The sequence below is a fragment of the Rhinolophus sinicus genome, chromosome 17, assembly GCF_057876585.1.
Source record: "Rhinolophus sinicus isolate RSI-liver-muscle chromosome 17, RSI-T2T, whole genome shotgun sequence".
NCBI classification, from domain to species: Eukaryota; Metazoa; Chordata; class Mammalia; order Chiroptera; family Rhinolophidae; genus Rhinolophus; species Rhinolophus sinicus.
The window spans coordinates 78,940,401-78,958,426 of NC_142517.1; the positions used below are offsets into that span (position 1 = coordinate 78,940,401).

An 18,026-nucleotide genomic window follows, 5' to 3' on the forward strand; every position below is an offset into this window, starting at 1 on the left:
CTCTAAGTTAATTTTTATAGAGTTGTAGTCAATCAATGGTGCATGCTCAGTACTGCTCTTAAAGAACACCCGATAATCCTTTTTGCATATTTTTCTTTGGCTATTTTTTTCTTGACACTCCTTTCAAAGAACAGCAGTTGTTTTCTTTTATTAATTTCTGCTATTTGTTTTCTTCTTTATTTGAGCATATTCTCTGTCTCTCTTTTTTGTTGTTGTTAAGTGTATGATGCTTACTTAGCCCATTAACTCCCAACCTTTCTTATTTTCTAGTTTGAGCATTCAGCGCTAGAAATTTCCCCTTAATTCTGCAGATTTGTTGACACTTACTTGAAACCTTCCTTGTGGTCTGTTTTTATAAGTTTAATTTTGCTTGAATAGAGCATCAGTTTTTTCAGTTGGATGCAGTTTTCAGTATATTGTGAATTAGATCAAGCCTGTTGTTAATTCTTTACTGATTATTATGTGTGCTTGATCTGTCAGTGACTGACAGGTACTTTAGAATATTAACTAGTGTGATTCATTTGTCTGTTTCTTACTGAGTTTTTTCAATTCTTGTTTCATGTATCTTGCGGCCATGTTATTACATGCATATAAACTTAGAATTATGGCTTGATAATGAAACGTCCTTTTATTATTATGTAGTGATCCTCTTTGGTGATGCTTTTCACTCTTAAAGTCTATGTTGGATGCTATTGTAAATGATGCTTTCTATTTTAGCTATTGTAAATATGTTTTAGCTATGTAAACTATTTTTGTTATTATTGCCTAGGATATCTTTCCTCTATCTCTTATTTTCAACCTTTTTATATTTTTATGTTTTAGATGTCTCTTTAAACATCACATTTCTGGATTTTGTTCTTAATCCGGTATGAGGATATTTGACTTTAAACTATCTTGTATGGAAATTGAGACTATTGTTGAGAAAAACTCTCAGCCAATATCTCTGTTCAAAAATTGTCTCTGTCTCTTTCTCTGCCTTCTACCTTTCTGAAACTCCAATTAGACAGACATTCTCACTTTATATTGTCTCTCTTTCATATTTTGTTCGTTTCTTTGTAGATTATTCTGGAAAATTCTAGTTCACTCTTTAGCTGCATCTAATTTTCTGTTAAATTCATTTATTGAGCTTTTAATTCCAATTTATGTCTCCATTTTTAGAGGTTCTATTTAGTTCTTTTTCAGATGTCTCTTAGGGAGCTTCTTTTTATGATCTTTTGCTCTACTGGTATGCCACCCTTTATTTTCTATATCTGATCATAGCAATACTTAAAATCTTTGCTGGTTTGACTTATGCTCTTTGTTTCTGCTAGCTTTTGTTCATGGTGCCTTTTTTCTTTGTGATTTTTTTTTTTTAAAATATGTATACACTGAATTCATATTCTTTAGAACTCTGTGGGAAATCTTTGAGTCTGAGTTGAAGGTGTTTTCTGTAGAGGAAACATTTGCTTCTTTAGATACTGAGGGCTTTAGCAGTCTGGGACTAGTTTACGTTATCATCTTGAGGTTTTTATGACTACCAAAGTGTTATGTATATTATTACCGTAATTTAAAAAAAAAGAAACCCACCAAAGTAAGCCTGGCTGTGGTCTTGACGACTCAAGGAACATTTCTCTACTGGTTCCACTCAGTGTTGGAGCACTGGGTAAATTTAAAATATTTAAAAATATTTTCATCTAGCATTTTCTTTTAGTATGTGGGTCCTTCAGGGCATCCCAGTCTGCCACACTGCTGGATGTGCAAGTACCTGTCATATATATATTTTTAATCTATAACCACTGTCCATTTGAAATTTTTAAATTTTCATAAAAAACACATAATATAAAATTTACCCTCTTGATGACTTTTAAATGTACAGTTCAGTAATATTAACTTTTTCCCATTGTGTGCAACAGAGCTCTGGAAGTTTATCATCTTGCAAAATTATCCATTTCATTCTGATTAAAATGTTTTGCAGAGTGTGTATTTGTGTACACTTGTATGCAAAAAGGCTAGGGGTGAAAACAAAATACCAAAATTATCTATTATCGTTTGGCAGTAAGATTATGAGTGATTTTTTTATTTTCTTATTTTGTGTTTATAGTATTTTATAGTAAACATGACTTGTACCTTTGAAAAAATGGCCTTAGATATACAAAGCGTTATTTGGAACAGTGTTAATTCTTTCATGGTAAAATTTTCTTATGATTTCATACTTAGAAATTTAAAAAGGTACTAGGTAAAAGACCAAAATACATTATTTTTTTGGTATTTTTTTTTTTTTTTTTAAGAAATATTTTTACTTACCTCAAGCTTATTTAACTTGGTCTCATAATTTATAGCAGGATTAATTTGGCTTCAGTCTATTTAATTATCAGCTTTCCTAGGAATGGCTGAATTAACCATGATGATGTGGATGTGTAGTTCCCTCAGTTTTCAACCTAACTCCTAATGTACCTCACAGTTGAAGGCTTCCTTGCATATTTGTCCATCCCATCTGCGTATGTAAAAGGACCACATTTTACCTTGACTCAAAACTGAAAAACACAGCAAATGTGAATTTTTAGTATAAGTGCTGCCGAAGTGAGCACAGCAAATATGAATTTTTAAAAGGTTGCTTTGGTTCTCTATATTTTAATAAAAGATCTCTAAGATAAATTATTATATATGAAAAACAAGGCACAGAACAGTATATATATAGTAAAACTTACTGGAAGACAGTAAGAATATTTGCTTGACTGTATAAAGAAACTCTGGAAAGCTATATAAATTCTTAATTGTACTGGTTATGGAGATGGAATTGGACATATCACTGTGTAATTTTCTGATTTTTAAATTATGTGAATATTAAAAATGGCTTTTGAAAGTAAAGTGCTGAGAACTTAGAAAAGAAATAAACTGATCTTATTTTCTCACATAAAATAAGAATGTAATACCTAAAATAAGAATGTATAGTAATTATTTCATTCCTTAAACCAGGGATAGGCAAACTATAGCCCAAAGGGCAATCCTTGTTTCCCTCATGTTTTGTAAATAAAGTTATATTGGAACACAGACACACCCATTTGTGTGTTACCTGTGGCTACCCTTTCTAGCTACAATGACAGAGTTGAGTAGTTGCAACAGACACCTATGGCCTCTACTCTTAATTATCTGATTCTTTATAGATTTCCCTGCTTTTGACCTTGTTTTCAAATTTTTAGTAGTAGAATCCTTTGTTTCCAATCAATTTTTATTTGGACTTCTATCATTAAAATATACAGCTATGCTTACTGAAGTAAGATTAGGGGACAGGTTGGTTGAACCCTGCCTACTCACCTGCGTCCCTCTCTTTTTTTACCCTCCATTCTCCAGCAGCTGTTTCTTGAGGGGAATTTGAGGAACCCCCGGGGTTCTAAGGAGTACAGTTTGAAAATGACTGCCTTACAACAACTCTTTGAGGTAGTAAGTCTGATATTATTTTCTATTTTAGGTATTCAGGGACTCGGCTCATAGAAGTGAGTTAGTCAAGGTTTAATAAGCAACCAGCACACAAAACAAATCCAGGGTGTTTAATTTGCAGAATAAATGGTCGTATTTGCCTTTATATTCTATTTTATATTATCATAATCATATATTAATTGTTCTTATAAGGTGTTTTAGTGGTGATTTGACTTTTTTGTCCCCTGTCTTGTTTCGTATAGGTTTCTGTAAGGCAAGCTTCCTTCCTTTACTGGAATTTGCCTATACTTCTGTGCTAAGTTTTGACTTTTGTAGCATGGCTGATGTAGCCATCTTGGCTCGGCATCTTTTCATGTCAGAAGTTTTAGAAATCTGTGAAAGTGTACATAAACTAATGGAAGAGAAGCAGCTAACAGTGTATAAGAAGGGTGAAGTACAAACAGTTGCATCTACTCAGGACTTACCAGAACAAAATGGAGGTACAGCACCTCCTGTGGTTAGCAGTGAAGGAACCACAACAACTTTATCTGCTGAACTTGGGGATTGTGAAATTGTTCTGCTGGTGAATGGAGACTTGCCAGAAGCTGGGCAGAATCGAGAGCTAGGACAACAGCCTGAGCCCCAGGTTTCTTCAGAGGCTAAAGCCACTCTGCCACCTCCACCTGTAGGCTGTATAACTGATTCCCAACCTGAAATGGAGTCTGTTGATTTAGTAACAAAAAACAACCAGACAGAGCTAGAAGCTCTAAACAGCAGAGAAGATAGCACAGTTTCTAATATTTATCCTAAACTTTCAAAAGAGAATGTAACTAGTAGCTCTCCAGAAAACAGTGAGATGGGAAATGATACATCAACTGAGGATGTCTGTGATGAAGACATTTCAGAGCATAGGCAGAACCTTGGCCCATCTTTGAACGATCAGGAAAATCTGGTTGCAAAGGCAGACCTGGGCCCTGATGATGATACTTACAGAAGCAGGCTTCGACAGCGTTCTATTGATGAAGGGGGATATATCCGACTACACAAAGGAATGGAGAGAAAGCTACAGAAACGGAAAGCCATTCCCAAGTCAGCAGTTCAGCAGGTATGATGAAGAGTTGACTTTTGTAGTTTTAGCTTTAAGTTGAAAACATTCTATTGATAAACTCATACGTATGGTGAAAATTATTTTGGGGTTAAGGGGAGGGGATAAGTGCAGGAAAACAACTTAATATTTTAAATACCAGTAAGATAATGTGAATTTGCAATATTTATAACATGACTCATGACTTAAAAATCAAAATAATTATATTTACTTAGATTGTGTTTTCTATCCATTACTTAGGTGGCCCAGAAATTAGTTCAAAGAGGGAAAAAGATGAAACAGCCAAAAAGGGATGCTAAAGAGAATACTGAAGAAGAAGCATCTCATAAATGTGGGGAATGTGGAATGGTTTTTCAGAGAAGATATACCCTTATAATGCACACACTGAAACATGAAAGAGCTAGAGATTACAAATGTCCAGTAAGTATCCAGAAAGCTAATTGACGATGACTCTAACTTCAGGATAAGTAGAATCCAACTTACTGCTTCATTATTATCCCACCATTTATATTCTCGTTGTCTCTCTGCCTCCCTTATATTGCTATAAGAGTCATCTTGTGATTTGTACGTGTTATTTCCTTGACAGAAAATATTTAGTTGAAGTTTTAAAAAAATTTATTGGGGTGACAGTAGAATATTTTAAAAATGATAATTTTACTGTTGTCTTACTGGGGTATCAGTACCTCCTGATACCCCAGTAAGACAACAGTAAAATTATCATTTTAAAAATATAAGCTTATAGAAAGGAAAAGAGAACAGGAGGGGAGACCTTAGCAACTAAATTCTGGACTCTGATAAATAGATGTAATAACTGATTCAGCAGATTTAAAAGGACTCAGTACTAGGCTTTCACTGTGCTAGGGAAAAGCTAAGAATCAATCGAAATTGTACTGCAAAACTACCAAACAGCTCAGAAATTAGTATTACTAACTACTTTGAAAGTAGAAGTGCATTTGTTTGTTAAAAGTCTTCTTAAGAAGCAATTAAGTCCCGACCACCCCTCCCTCAGACAAAGATCCATTTTCTACTTTCCATAAAAGGTAAAACCGTAACTGCTCTGGAGAACACTATATATAGAGAGAGTGAATGTACTGTTCCCAAAACAGGGAAAAGTAAAACCTTACATTCTGAATATTGAAAAATTTTAAGTTCTTTTCCCCTAATCAAGGCTCAGAATGTTAGCAGCCAGGCCTTTAACGTGAAAGCAAAAATATTTCTCAGAGGTAGGAAATCTGAATCCCTTAAACAAAAAGACCTAAAGATACAGCTGACTAAATCCTGTGGTTTATTGACAACCCACTCTCCCACTTACACAAAAATTCCAATCAAGTTTTTAAACATCTTATTCTGAAATATGAAAAGACATCAGGGATAATAATCAGGTTCATGATAAACATTTCGAGAAAAACATCTTTGAGGAATCCAAGACTGCAGAGAGAAAAAAAACTTGAAAAAAACCCAGACCACAAAGTGAGTTATATCAGAGATAAATGAAAATATTACATCAATGAAACAATAACCAGGTACTATATTTTAAAAAGGGTACATTAAGAGAACAGAAGAGCTTTTTAGGAATAAAATAGATAATAAATAGAAAAATCCCAGAAAAATTGGGAAATAGAATTGACTGAATCTCTCAGAAGAAAGCAAAAAGACAAGTTAGAAAGTGGGAGAGAAAGAAATTTAGAGGATTGGTCTAAGATGTTTAATATCCATGTAATTACAAACGGAACACGGAGAGAAGGAAATTATTTATGCAATAAAGAAAAATTTAGAACTTAAGACTGTAAGTTTCCTTGTTATAAGGGCATGTTGAATGCCCCAAAGATGAATGCTTAGGAAATAAATCTGTCTAGATACATTACGAAATTTCAGAATATATGGACAAAGAGAAAATCTTATGAATTGCAAGAGAGAAAAAAGATGGTCAGTCTCATAGAAAGGGTAAGGGTTAGAATGACTTTAGGCTTTTCAGCAGCAACAGTGGGAGCTAAAAGACAAAGTCACTGTGCCTTTAAAATTCTAAAGAGAAATAATGTCTAACTTGGAGTCTGTAGCCAGTCAAACTGTCATTTATTTGTGATGGTAGAATAAGAACCTTTCCAGACATTCAAGGTCTGGAAATGTTTACTTCCCAAACTCCCTTTCTCAGGAAGCTATTGGCAGAGGTGTTCCACTAAAATGAGCAACACATGGGAAACTTGGGGTCCAATTGTACAAAGAGTCCAAGTGTAGGAAACAACGAGGTTGGAACTGGACATAATGCTTTGATAGAGATCTCTGGTAAGGTGATGTGTTTAAATCTCCTCTCAGTGGACAACCAAGGGAAGGGTTTGGTGATGAATTAGAAGTAAATACAGAGAAGTAAGCAAAAAAGAAAACGGAAAGAAAGGAAAGGGAATCATAGTGTACTATATGGCTCAGCTGTAATAACATTTACATCATCCAAATAACCTAAACACTAAAATTGATCAATTGAAATTATGATATAACTATGATATTGAGAAAGTAAGGTAATGGGAAGGATTTTGCGTATGTGTAGGGAGTGTGGGGTGAAGGAGAGCGTCATCTTCCATTATTCCTGTGACTTAGAGTTACAAAGAGAAGCATCATGAGAGTCAAAAAAAACACCTGAAGAGGAAGTGGACCAAGAGACGAGTTTTATTGATTTTTAAAAAAAATAAGTTTTATAGATGATAAGCATATATAACTGATTTCATGAATCCCCAACAACTATAGTATAAAATCCAAAGACCATCACAGTTTCATTTTCCTACTTTTCCCATCCCCTATTTTTGCTCCACCTAACAGCTTTTATTAGTAGTCCTATAATGACAGCATTCTTCTGTCTTTGTGTCCTACAGTTCCTTCAAGACAGACCTAGCTCCTCGATGAGGCCGACCTTATTGCTCAGATTACTGCCTCTTCTTAAATAGTTCACCTTTTGTACATATAAGTCTGGTTTCTGTGGTTAGATTATAAACCTCTCCAGAGTAGGGGGCTGGGTTTTACCCTTTCGTCTTTATAATCTGATACCTAACATGCTGTCTTTTACATAATATATGTGTTTATTGATTTACATAATTGTAACACATGGGACGTTGAAATATGAGTAGAGTTTCACTTAACATTTATAATGGAATTACATTTAGACAGAATTTTGTTTACTTTTTCTTTTAGTTGTGTAAAAAACAGTTTCAGTACAGTGCCTCCTTGCGAGCACACCTAATTCGACATACCAGAAAAGTTGCGCCCACCTCATCCGCTTCCAATTCCACATCTACTGAGGCATCAGGAACACCGTCTGAGAAGGGCAGAACCAAACGAGAATTTATATGTTCCATATGTGGAAGGACGTTACCTAAATTATATTCTCTTCGAATACATATGTTAAAGCACACTGGTGTAAAGCCGCATGCATGCCAGGTAAAGCCATACATTTATTTTGTTATAAAGAAGATTGGAACTTAACTGGTGATGAGACTGGTTGATTCTGGAGTCACCCTCACTCTTATAAAATGTCACAGGGAATTCTGTGACTTTTTTAGTTTGTTGCCTACGTGAAGGGTGATTCCCAATTACGTTCTTTAATTTGCTGTTTAACTTGTTGTAATTTAAAATGAATCTATTTAGAATGTTTGTGGGGTGGCCGGTTAGCTTAGTTGGTTAGAGCGTGGTGCTGATAACACTAAGGTTGCCGGTTGGATCCCCGCATGGACCACTGTGAGCTGCGCCCTCCTTAAAAAAAAAAAAAAAAAGGAATGTTTGTGAAACTTACTAGGATTCAGAGGATGTAGTGGGTGAGGATAACCAGTTCATCATCCCGGTCATCCTGTAACCTTCAGCAGGACCAACCTGAACTCGAAAGGAACACAGGGTTTAAACAAACCTTTGCAAAAATCCTCCCTAAGCTATGTATCCTCCTCTAGAGCTGAGGACTGAGGTTACCTAAAAATGCTAAAATATGACTCCTGAGTAAACAATAGCCAACTCTCAGCTATTCTCTCTCTCTCTCTCTCAGCTATTCTCTCTCTCTCTCTCTCTCTCTCTCTCTCTCTCTCTCTCATTTTTTTGTGTGTTTTGTTTTGTTTTAGCTTTTGCATGCCAATAGGATAGAAGAGACTAGATTTTCATGTACCCTTCATCTGGATTCAGTAGTTATCGACACATGGTCACTTGTGTTCTGTGTATTACTGTCACTTACTGCCCTACTTCCACCTCCCCTCAGTTATTTTGAAGCCAAATCCTAAGCATTATTTTATTCATTTATTTAAAAACTAAGTATTTAATTGGGCCTCTGGTCTTCTAGTGTAGCACTACTTAAAATGTGTGGACTATGAAAGTACAGAAATGGAGAATGAGCATTTAGAAACAATCACGGCAATTTGAAGTTGTTGTGACATTTTTATTGTGTTTAACAAAAATCTCTTCCCAGTGCATTGGAGAAAGAGAAAAAACAACTGGTCTTCATCACAGAGTGTGAGAAACACTATTCTAGTTGGTGTAAAAGGAAATGAGTGTATCTTCTTAATGAAGCTCCCATGTCACTATTAATATATAAAGTATAGTGTTTGTCAGTCTCACAAGGATAGCATGAGGTTCTTTTGTATTTCTTTGAACTCTGCCGGTGATCACATGGGTGTAAGAAAAATAGGCAGTATTTGTTCAGTACTGAATCAGAAGATGATCAGCCAGCTAATATCCTTGGCATTTGTTTTAACTTTCACTTTGTTATTGTTTATAATTTAAGGTTTTTATTTAAAATGGTGTATTGGTTTCTCTGTCTGCATTCTCCAGAAACAGCTCCTATCTCCTTTTCTGTTTTACTGGTTTAAACACCTGTGCTGTCTTAGGTCTGTGGAAAGACTTTCATCTACAAGCATGGTCTAAAATTACACCAGAGTCTCCATCAGTCACAAAAGCAGTTCCAGTGTGAACTATGTGTTAAGTCATTTGTTACCAAACGGAGTCTTCAAGAACATATGAGTATTCACACAGGTAATGAGAAGTATATATTGACATAGTTACATATTATATACTTTTAATTTACTATTGATTATGTTGTGATTATTTCAGAAATTACATTGCTATACTAATGGCTATATGTGTATAGTTTTTTATTAATGAGGGTAAAGTTAAAAGGTGTTCTTAAGTCTAGTTTTAGAGCTTTTCTTTGTATAAAAATATTCATTGTTTCCCTCAGTGTAGAAAAATGTATACTGAGTATTAAATCATAATTCAGATCAAGGCACCTAAAGAAATGGTCATGCTTTTAAAAAGTTAAGCTCTAGGAAGCTGTAACAGCATGGTATGTGGCTTATAATTTCATTATAAGTTTTATTTTACACATACTTATTTTCAAATGCTTAAAAGCAGTTACGTGGAAATGGCTGCTAAAGGGTAGATATCTGCTCTAGAACTTGTATTCAACTCTGTACTGTTATAATCCAGATGATTATGAAAGCATATCGTATTTTTTAGATAGTAGTAGCCTTGCTAGCACTATAGTTGAGAGGAAAAAACCAGGATTTTGACCTGTTTTATTGTTATTCTTAGAAGGTGGCTGCCAAATGTTATAGATTCTGTGTCCCCTTGATAAAATAACTTCTGAAATATGACATAAAATATTCTATTGTAAGAGCACTTGATTGCTGGATTTGTGACATGGTTTCATTTTTGTAGGGGAGTCCAAGTACCATTGCTCAGTTTGTGGAAAGTCTTTTCACAGGGGCTCTGGACTCAGTAAACACCTAAAGAAACACCAGCCAAAGCCTGAGGTTCGAGGCTATCATTGTACTCAGTAAGTATTTAATATGTGAACCATTCAATTAATTTCCTTTTGTTCTTACTTGGTTTATTTCAAAGTTGATTTTAAAAGAAAATATTTGAGGTGACTATAGTTGATAACACTGTGTAGTGTAATTGAAATTTGCTAAGAGAGTTGAACTTAAATGTACACACACACACACACACACACACATCTGAGGTGATGGGTGTGTTAATTAACTGGATGGAAGGAATCCTTTCACAATGTATACATACATCAAATCATGATGTACACTTCAAGTATCTCAAAATTTTATTTGTCAATTATACCTCAATAAAGCTGGGAAAAAAGAAAATATTTGAAGATAATGTTAAACTGTTATTTGTTTACTTTTTATTATAATCACTTTTTGCCTACATATTGCTAGTTATGATTTTTTTTCACTTTCTTCCACCTCTCCCCCCCACACCTCCCCCTCCGGTTCAAGCCATTGTTTCTCAGTCTAGTTGTGTAGGACACAGCTCCCTGGCCCATGCTGGTGTTATGAGCATTGCGCTCCCCCGCTAAGGCAGTCAGTCGCCGGTCATTGGTCACCTGCTCACAGCAGCTCACGGCAGCTCTGGCCGGCTGCTCACGCTCGCTGCGGGATACTCACGGTAGCCCACGGCAGCTCACAGCAGCCCAGCTCCAGGGAGAGCCGTTGTTCACAATCTTAGCTGTAGAGGGCGCAGCTCACTGGCCCATGTGGGAATCCAACTGATGGCCTTGGCATTAGGAGCACAGTGCTCCTACCACCTGAGCCACCAGGCTGGCCCCTATGTATGATTTTTTAAAGTTTTATTTAGATATAAGTCACATACCATACAAATCACTCACTTAAAATGATTTAAGGAGGTCTGGCCCGGTGGCTCAGGCGGTTGGAGCTCAGTGCTCCTAACTCTGAAGGCTGCCGGTTCGATTCCCACATGGGCCAGTGGGCTCTCAACCACAAGGTTGCTGGTTCAATTCCTCGAGTCCCACAAGGGATGGTGGGCTGTGCCCCCTGCAACTAGAAAACGGCAAGTGGACCTGGAGCTGAGCTGCGCCCTCCACAACTAAGACTGAAAGGACAACTTGACTTGGAAAAAAGGCCTGGAGGTGCACACTGTTCCCCCAATAAAGTCCTGTTTCCTTTCCCCAATAAAATCTTAAAAAAAAAAAAAAATGATTTAAAGAGATTCTTCAACTGTGGGACCTGGGGGTGAGGACTGTGGGAAAGAATAGCCCCTGGAGCCAGCCAGACTTTTTTTCTAGGCAGTTTCTCTGAAGTGCTGGGCCTCCTGCTAGTTTCTCCTTTCTTCAGATTCCTTTTCTTTCTCCCTCTTTTCATTTTCCAAAGCCTCCTGAAGTCTCTTTTATAATTGAGGTAAAATTCACATAACATAAAATTCATCATTTTAAAGTGTACAATTCAGTGGCCTTTAGTACATTCAGTGTTGTGCAAGCTTCAGCACTGTCTAATTCCAGGATGTTTTCAGTACTCAGCCAGGCAGTTTACAGCTCTGCTTTGGCTTTCTCTTCCTGTATATACAGTCAGCCAGAGGTGAGAGCTTGGGGCCTCTTTAGGTCTTTTCTGAGCATGTGCCCAGCCCTAGGTAAGGGTGTGGACTTCTATATTTCCTAGGAATATGTGAGAGTTTTTTCAAAGCCCCTATTCCCCAAAGCATTCTTCCCAGTCTTTTGGGTTGTATATTGTTTGTATCAAACTATTATTCCTTGCCCTAGGTGGCAGTGGCTAATACATTTGCCTTTAAAGGTTTTCAACAAACTCTTCCTTCCCTCCAATCCTCAGCATGGGGGAGTTAGGCGAAATAAAGGCAAGCCCTTTGAAGGGATCGATCCTTCAGGGAGTCACCAGATAGGTCAAAACACACAACCACAGTTCTTTGAGAATAAGTCCCATCGCGGGAATACAGCCTTGTCTCCTCAGTGCAGGGGCACGGGGCCAGAGTAAGTTCAAATGCCACAAAGCTCTCTTACCGAGATTCAACTATTTGTTTCTTGAATATGTTTGCCTGGTCACTTTTAATTAGTTTCCAGAGTTTCAATAAAATTGATTCTGACAGTTTTTGCCAATTTGTCCACTACTTTTGGGGAGGGATGGGACTTAGGAATGCCTTACTCTTACATATTGGCTTATGTCACCCTACTCAGTATTATTTTAAATACCAAAATATTTTTAGTTGTAAGTGAAGGAAAATCTAACCCTAAACTGGCTTGAATGAAAGGTAAAATCGAGGACTCTGGTTTAATGTTAACTGGGTGTATTAGGTTGGTGCAAAAGTAACTGCAGTTTAAAAGGTTAAAAATAATTGCAAAAAACGAAATTACTTTTGCACCAACCTAATAGATTCATTAGCATTTGGTGTGTCTGAGGTTCCATCTGGACATGTCAGGGGCAAAGGTTTCAGCCTCATATTCCCTCAACCCCCAAGTTGTCGAGCTGCTTTTCTGGTATTTCCTATAAAAGCCCTGAGGTTTACTTCCATTGGATCTGATTAAGTCACATGGTCATCCCTGAATCAATCACTCGGGCCAAAGGAATGCTGTGCTCTTAGGCCTCAGTCAGTTGCTCCATCCTTATGGTCAAAGGGGAGGCCTCCTCCTAGTACGTGGACAGAGAATAGGAGGTGGCAAAAAGGGGACCAGATAGGGTTGAGGTGGAGACAAAAAGTAAATGTCCTCTGTAGTAACCTTTGGGAGCTCCACATGATTTTTTCTAAAAGTTTCTAGTGTCTGGAGCTGAAAGAACTTAACATCCGGCAGCCTTATTGCAAGATTGGGATACTAGTGAAATCTCTTAATTTAAATTGGGGTCATCTTGTGGAGTTCTAGAAACCCAAGAATATACTGAATTCTTGGAAAATTGTTTTAAAAGAATTATAAGATGATCCAGTTGGGTGATTGAATTTTATTATTGCAGATGTGAAAAAAGTTTCTTTGAAGCTAGAGATCTTCGCCAGCACATGAATAAACATCTTGGTGTGAAGCCATTCCAGTGCCAGTTTTGTGATAAATGCTATAGTTGGAAGAAAGATTGGTATTCCCATGTGAAGTCTCATTCTGTCACTGAGCCTTACAGGTGGGTAACTTTGAGGAAGATCTGAACTTAACTGAGATACATATGTACTTGGATTAGTTCTTATGGATACTGATGCTTTTAGTTTTTTTTCTCCTTATTTTAGGTGTAATATATGTGGCAAAGAATTTTATGAAAAAGCCTTGTTCAGAAGGCATGTGAAGAAAGCTACCCATGGGAAAAAAGGAAGAGCAAAGCAAAACCTGGAACGGGTGTGTGAACGATGTGGAAGAAAATTCACTCAGCTGAGAGAGTATAGGAGACACATGAACAACCATGAAGGTAACGAGAGTTAATAATATATAACATATATTGTAGATGGACAGAGAACAAAAGCCAATGCAATGGTGATTCTCCCTTTGTCAGCCCTCTTGCCTGTTACCTCACCTTCCTTGATAAGAGGTTTATTCCATATCGTGGAAGATTTTTTTCAGGTGATAGAGGTGATCCTGAACCTGATTTGTGAGCTTATATTCTCTTATCAACATTTTTATGGACTACTTGGAGCCTCTGTTTCCTTATCCTACAATTATAGGATTACTGTGAAGGTTAAGTGAGACTGTGCACGGAAACTAGAATTGTCTCTCAGTAACCTTTATCCACAGGCACATCTTTCGGGAGATTATACTACAGAATCTGGTTTATTCTAAGGTAAATCATAGGTCCTAAATAAAGGATTGCCATATTCAAGGTAGAAAGGCTTATGAGCTACTGTACTAAAGAAAAACATTATTTATCAGGCCACTTTAATATATTTTGGTACTTGCACCTCACCACACACACACCTCTTTTCTTCTTTTTTTAATAGGAGTTAAGCCATTTGAGTGCTTAACATGTGGAGTAGCTTGGGCTGATGCCCGATCCCTAAAACGCCACGTCAGAACACATACCGGTGAGCGGCCCTATGTCTGTCCTGTATGTAGCGAAGCCTACATAGATGCTCGAACACTCCGTAAACATATGACAAAATTCCACAGAGATTATGTGCCTTGCAAAATTATGCTGGAAAAAGATACCCTTCAGTTTCATAACCAAGGAACTCAAGTGGAGCATGCTGTGAGCATCTTAACAGCAGACATGCAGGAACCCGAAAACAGTGGTCCTCAAGAACTTGAGACTGTGGTAGTGACAGGAGAAACTATGGAAGCTCTCGAAGCCGTTGCAGCTACTGAAGAGTATCCCTCTGTATCTACTCTTTCTGACCAAAGCATCATGCAAGTGGTTAATTATGTGTTGGCACAGCAGCAAGGACAGAAGCTCTCTGAGGTTGCAGAAGCTATTCAGACTGTTGAAGTAGAGGTGGCACATATTTCGGAAGCAGAATGAATGTAGTAATGAAGATTGAAAAAGTGCCATCTCGTGTATACCGAACTCACAGAACATTTGTTTACAGTACTGTGTGACTCTCTGCTGGGAGTTTGTATGTCAAGACTCGGGGCTGTTTGGTGATGTTTCCACATTTCTGAATAGTTTGTCTGGGTTCTGTAGAAAAGTCCATTTACTTTTAAAAAATTGAAAGCAAATCTGTTTGATAGCAGTGGTTTATCATGGTATACTTTTTATGAATTAATGTTTGTAAAGGACTGTACCAAATGAAAAACTGTATATTTTCATTTGCATTTTGACCTTATTATATACTTTGAGCTTAAAAGTCTGCACCAGTCAACTTTTTTTCTTTTTTTATTCTCAAAATATAGAAGTTTTGTGATTTCATTTCCATTTATGGATTTAAAAAATTCTAATATAAAGCATTTTAGTAGGATGCATAGGTATATTACATTTTTTAAATGCTTCAAATCTGTGATTCTTGACTTACTATTTATTTTAAGCCCTTATAAGTCAGGGATTCTTTATTTAAAGCACTTAATGTTGTAATCAAGTTTGCACAGTATACTTATCTATAGGGGGAACCCTTAAATGAATATCTGATTTTTAAAATGCCATTAAAATGCATGTAATGCATATTAAAGCCTTACTGTACTATCTCTTCAAGGCAAGTCAATTGACCATGAGCAAAGAACCCTGTTATTAGCACTGTGGATGGGAAATTCCTCCTTCATAACATAGGACAACACATGGGAGGGAAAAAAGGATCTCATTTTTTTACTGAAGAATGAACAAGTTAAAGCCAGGTTTGGTATGTTTGCAGTTCTTGTATCATGTTTAATTGTTCAATTTTGTTGAAAAACTGCAGTTTAGAAATAGGATAACAATATAGATATCTACAGCAGTCCTGTGGATACCATATAATTGTCAAGTAATTTCAGAACATTGAAAAGTCTTCATTTCAGCCCTCATTATAGTATACTAAAGAAATTGATTATGATCTACCAAATTGTTGAAATTAAATTATTTTTAAAATTTACCTGAGAATTATATTAATTTGTGTGTCTGATTTTTAAATTCCCACCTCTAAGCTATCCAACTTTCTGATTGTCAAAATAACCATGGGGAGATGCCATATTTCTCTCCTCTGGAAAACTACCACACAAGCTATAATTGTTAAAATTAAACTTTTAAGTATTAAAAGCAAATATAAGGTGTAAACTTAAGATATAAACAAATCAAATGTAAATCATTCCTAAAGCACAAGAAAAGAATGTGCCTTGATGTATATATATATATTATTAAGATACGCGTACTTATTCTACTTTAAAAATGGCTTAATAGATAAAGAATAAATGTGATGCCATGCATGTATTACACCTGCACATGTAATATTTGCGTTTGCAAATTTTCCATTTCAATAGCTGTGTGGCTGACTTTCAGTTTTAAGTGAATTGACATAGTCTGTAACTTTATAATGGCTATTTGTTTATTGTATCTTTCAGTTAGTAAAAATGTATTTCATCCTGATTAAAATTTGGAATTGTGTCTTTTATGTTTCATCTTCACCATTGTTATTAGATTTAGTTAATTGTATAAGACCATTAATGTATGGCATAAATATGTAAATAAAAGATGTTGAATCTTGTTTAAAAGCATAAGCTTTGGAGTTGAGCTGGTTACTGTTTTCAATTCGTGTATGTTATTTGATACGTTATTAAGTTATTCCAGTTTTAAAGGGAAGGGGAATTGAACACAAAAAAAATAACCATTGGGGGGACACATATTAAAACTTCTTACTTTTAAATATAATCTAACTGTGAAATTTAAAGTAATGCAATTAACTGCCAACATTGGATAATTTAAATGTGTAGAATTACATACAAATAGAAACAAGTGTGAAGTTTCAAAAAATTCAGTTTTATATTACCATAGCGGAAACGTCTATATTTAATTTATGACAATTCCTTTTAAGAAACACGCATTGTTTTGTTGTCAGATGACTTTCTCCAAACTGTGGGTATTTCCTGGTTACTATTACTGCTACTAAGCAATCTGAATCATTGCTGTGAGTCACGGAAATGCATGTATTATCGAGAGAAATGAATTAACTAATCCTCTAACATGGGTTTTAATTTGTCCTATTAAAAGCCAGTGGCTTTTTACAGAATTTCACAAGACTACCTGCTGAATTTGTAGCTAATCCAAACTTTCAATGTCTTTTTTTTTTTTTTAATGGCATTGATGTAAATTATTTGTGCATGATGCTTCCTGCTCAATGATTCTTTTTCAAACCTGTAATCTCCTTGGAGGTTCCTAAACAGGGGTTTCACATCTGTTCGGAACATACACAGTAAAAGCCTTTGTCTCCCCTGATCCTATACATTTATCAGTTACAGTTTGTAGAGGCTTGTCGGGCAAAGATGCATAGATAACTTATTTCTTTAATCACTTAAAATATGCTTATTTTATAGTCTATTATCTGAAGTTTTGAAGTTTAATACTGCTGTTTATTGGATTATTCCTTAAGAGTTTTGTAATTTTAGAGTATGAGCTAATCTCAAATAGGGTCTTATCTTTGGGAATCCTGTGCCACCCACCTAGGTCGAGGATGGATCCTTCTAGGTTAGTTGTGTTTGCTTGTTTACTGCAAGCGTACCAATGACTATGTACTGTTTTTATATTAATTTCTCAGATTATGTTTCCCGAGACCAACAACTATAAATTTGAACTTTAGACCAGTGTGAGGGCAAGCCCATTGGTCTAATCTTCAAGGGAGGCCTTTGGCCCACCTACAGCCCAACCTGGGACCCCAAGGCTACTCCAGTTTCAACTCAGTTTCCTCTTATTTGGGGACCCTAGGACATTCCTTTTCTTAGTAGTATGATTTTCAAAAGAGTTTGATGTATCTTGTCAAGCAGAGATTTTCAGGTATGTTAGTCTCCTAAATTCTAGAAACCAAATAGTGTTTCTTTAAATATTTTTCCCCTCTGGTTGCTCTTTTATTTCGGAAAGTTTTATTTCTACCTTTAATACACCCTTCATTCTCCTGATCTGTTTTTCCCTTTCTGATAACCTTCTGGGAGTTTCTCAACCTGATCTTTAACTGTTTTTATTCAATTATCTATTAAATTCTTCATATTAAAAATTACATTTCTTATACTAGCATTTCTACTTGGTTCTTCATAGGTGCTTATTCCTGCTTCCCTTTTCCATTCATCTTTCCTTATCTTGCTGATTGGATTTATTTTGATCATTTTCAATTCCTACTGTGTCTGTTCTGTGTGCTCTGCTAAAAAATTATTTCAGTAAAT

At 36.0% G+C, this 18,026-nt stretch overlaps 1 protein-coding gene across 1 annotated transcript in view; it reads left to right on the forward strand.

Moving 5' to 3' along the window:
* Positions 1-16,373, forward strand: part of ZBTB11 (zinc finger and BTB domain containing 11) — a 28,481-nt gene extending 12,108 nt beyond the window's left edge. The window contains exons 4-11 of the mRNA XM_019711212.3: positions 3,660-4,501; positions 4,742-4,921; positions 7,682-7,927; positions 9,355-9,499; positions 10,184-10,301; positions 13,231-13,389; positions 13,493-13,668; positions 14,195-16,373. Of these exons, the coding sequence (XP_019566771.3) occupies positions 3,660-4,501; positions 4,742-4,921; positions 7,682-7,927; positions 9,355-9,499; positions 10,184-10,301; positions 13,231-13,389; positions 13,493-13,668; positions 14,195-14,712 (2,384 nt within the window). The 3' untranslated portion in view covers positions 14,713-16,373. The remainder of the gene's footprint in view (positions 1-3,659; positions 4,502-4,741; positions 4,922-7,681; positions 7,928-9,354; positions 9,500-10,183; positions 10,302-13,230; positions 13,390-13,492; positions 13,669-14,194) is intronic.
* The last annotated feature ends 1,653 nt before the right edge of the window (positions 16,374-18,026 follow it).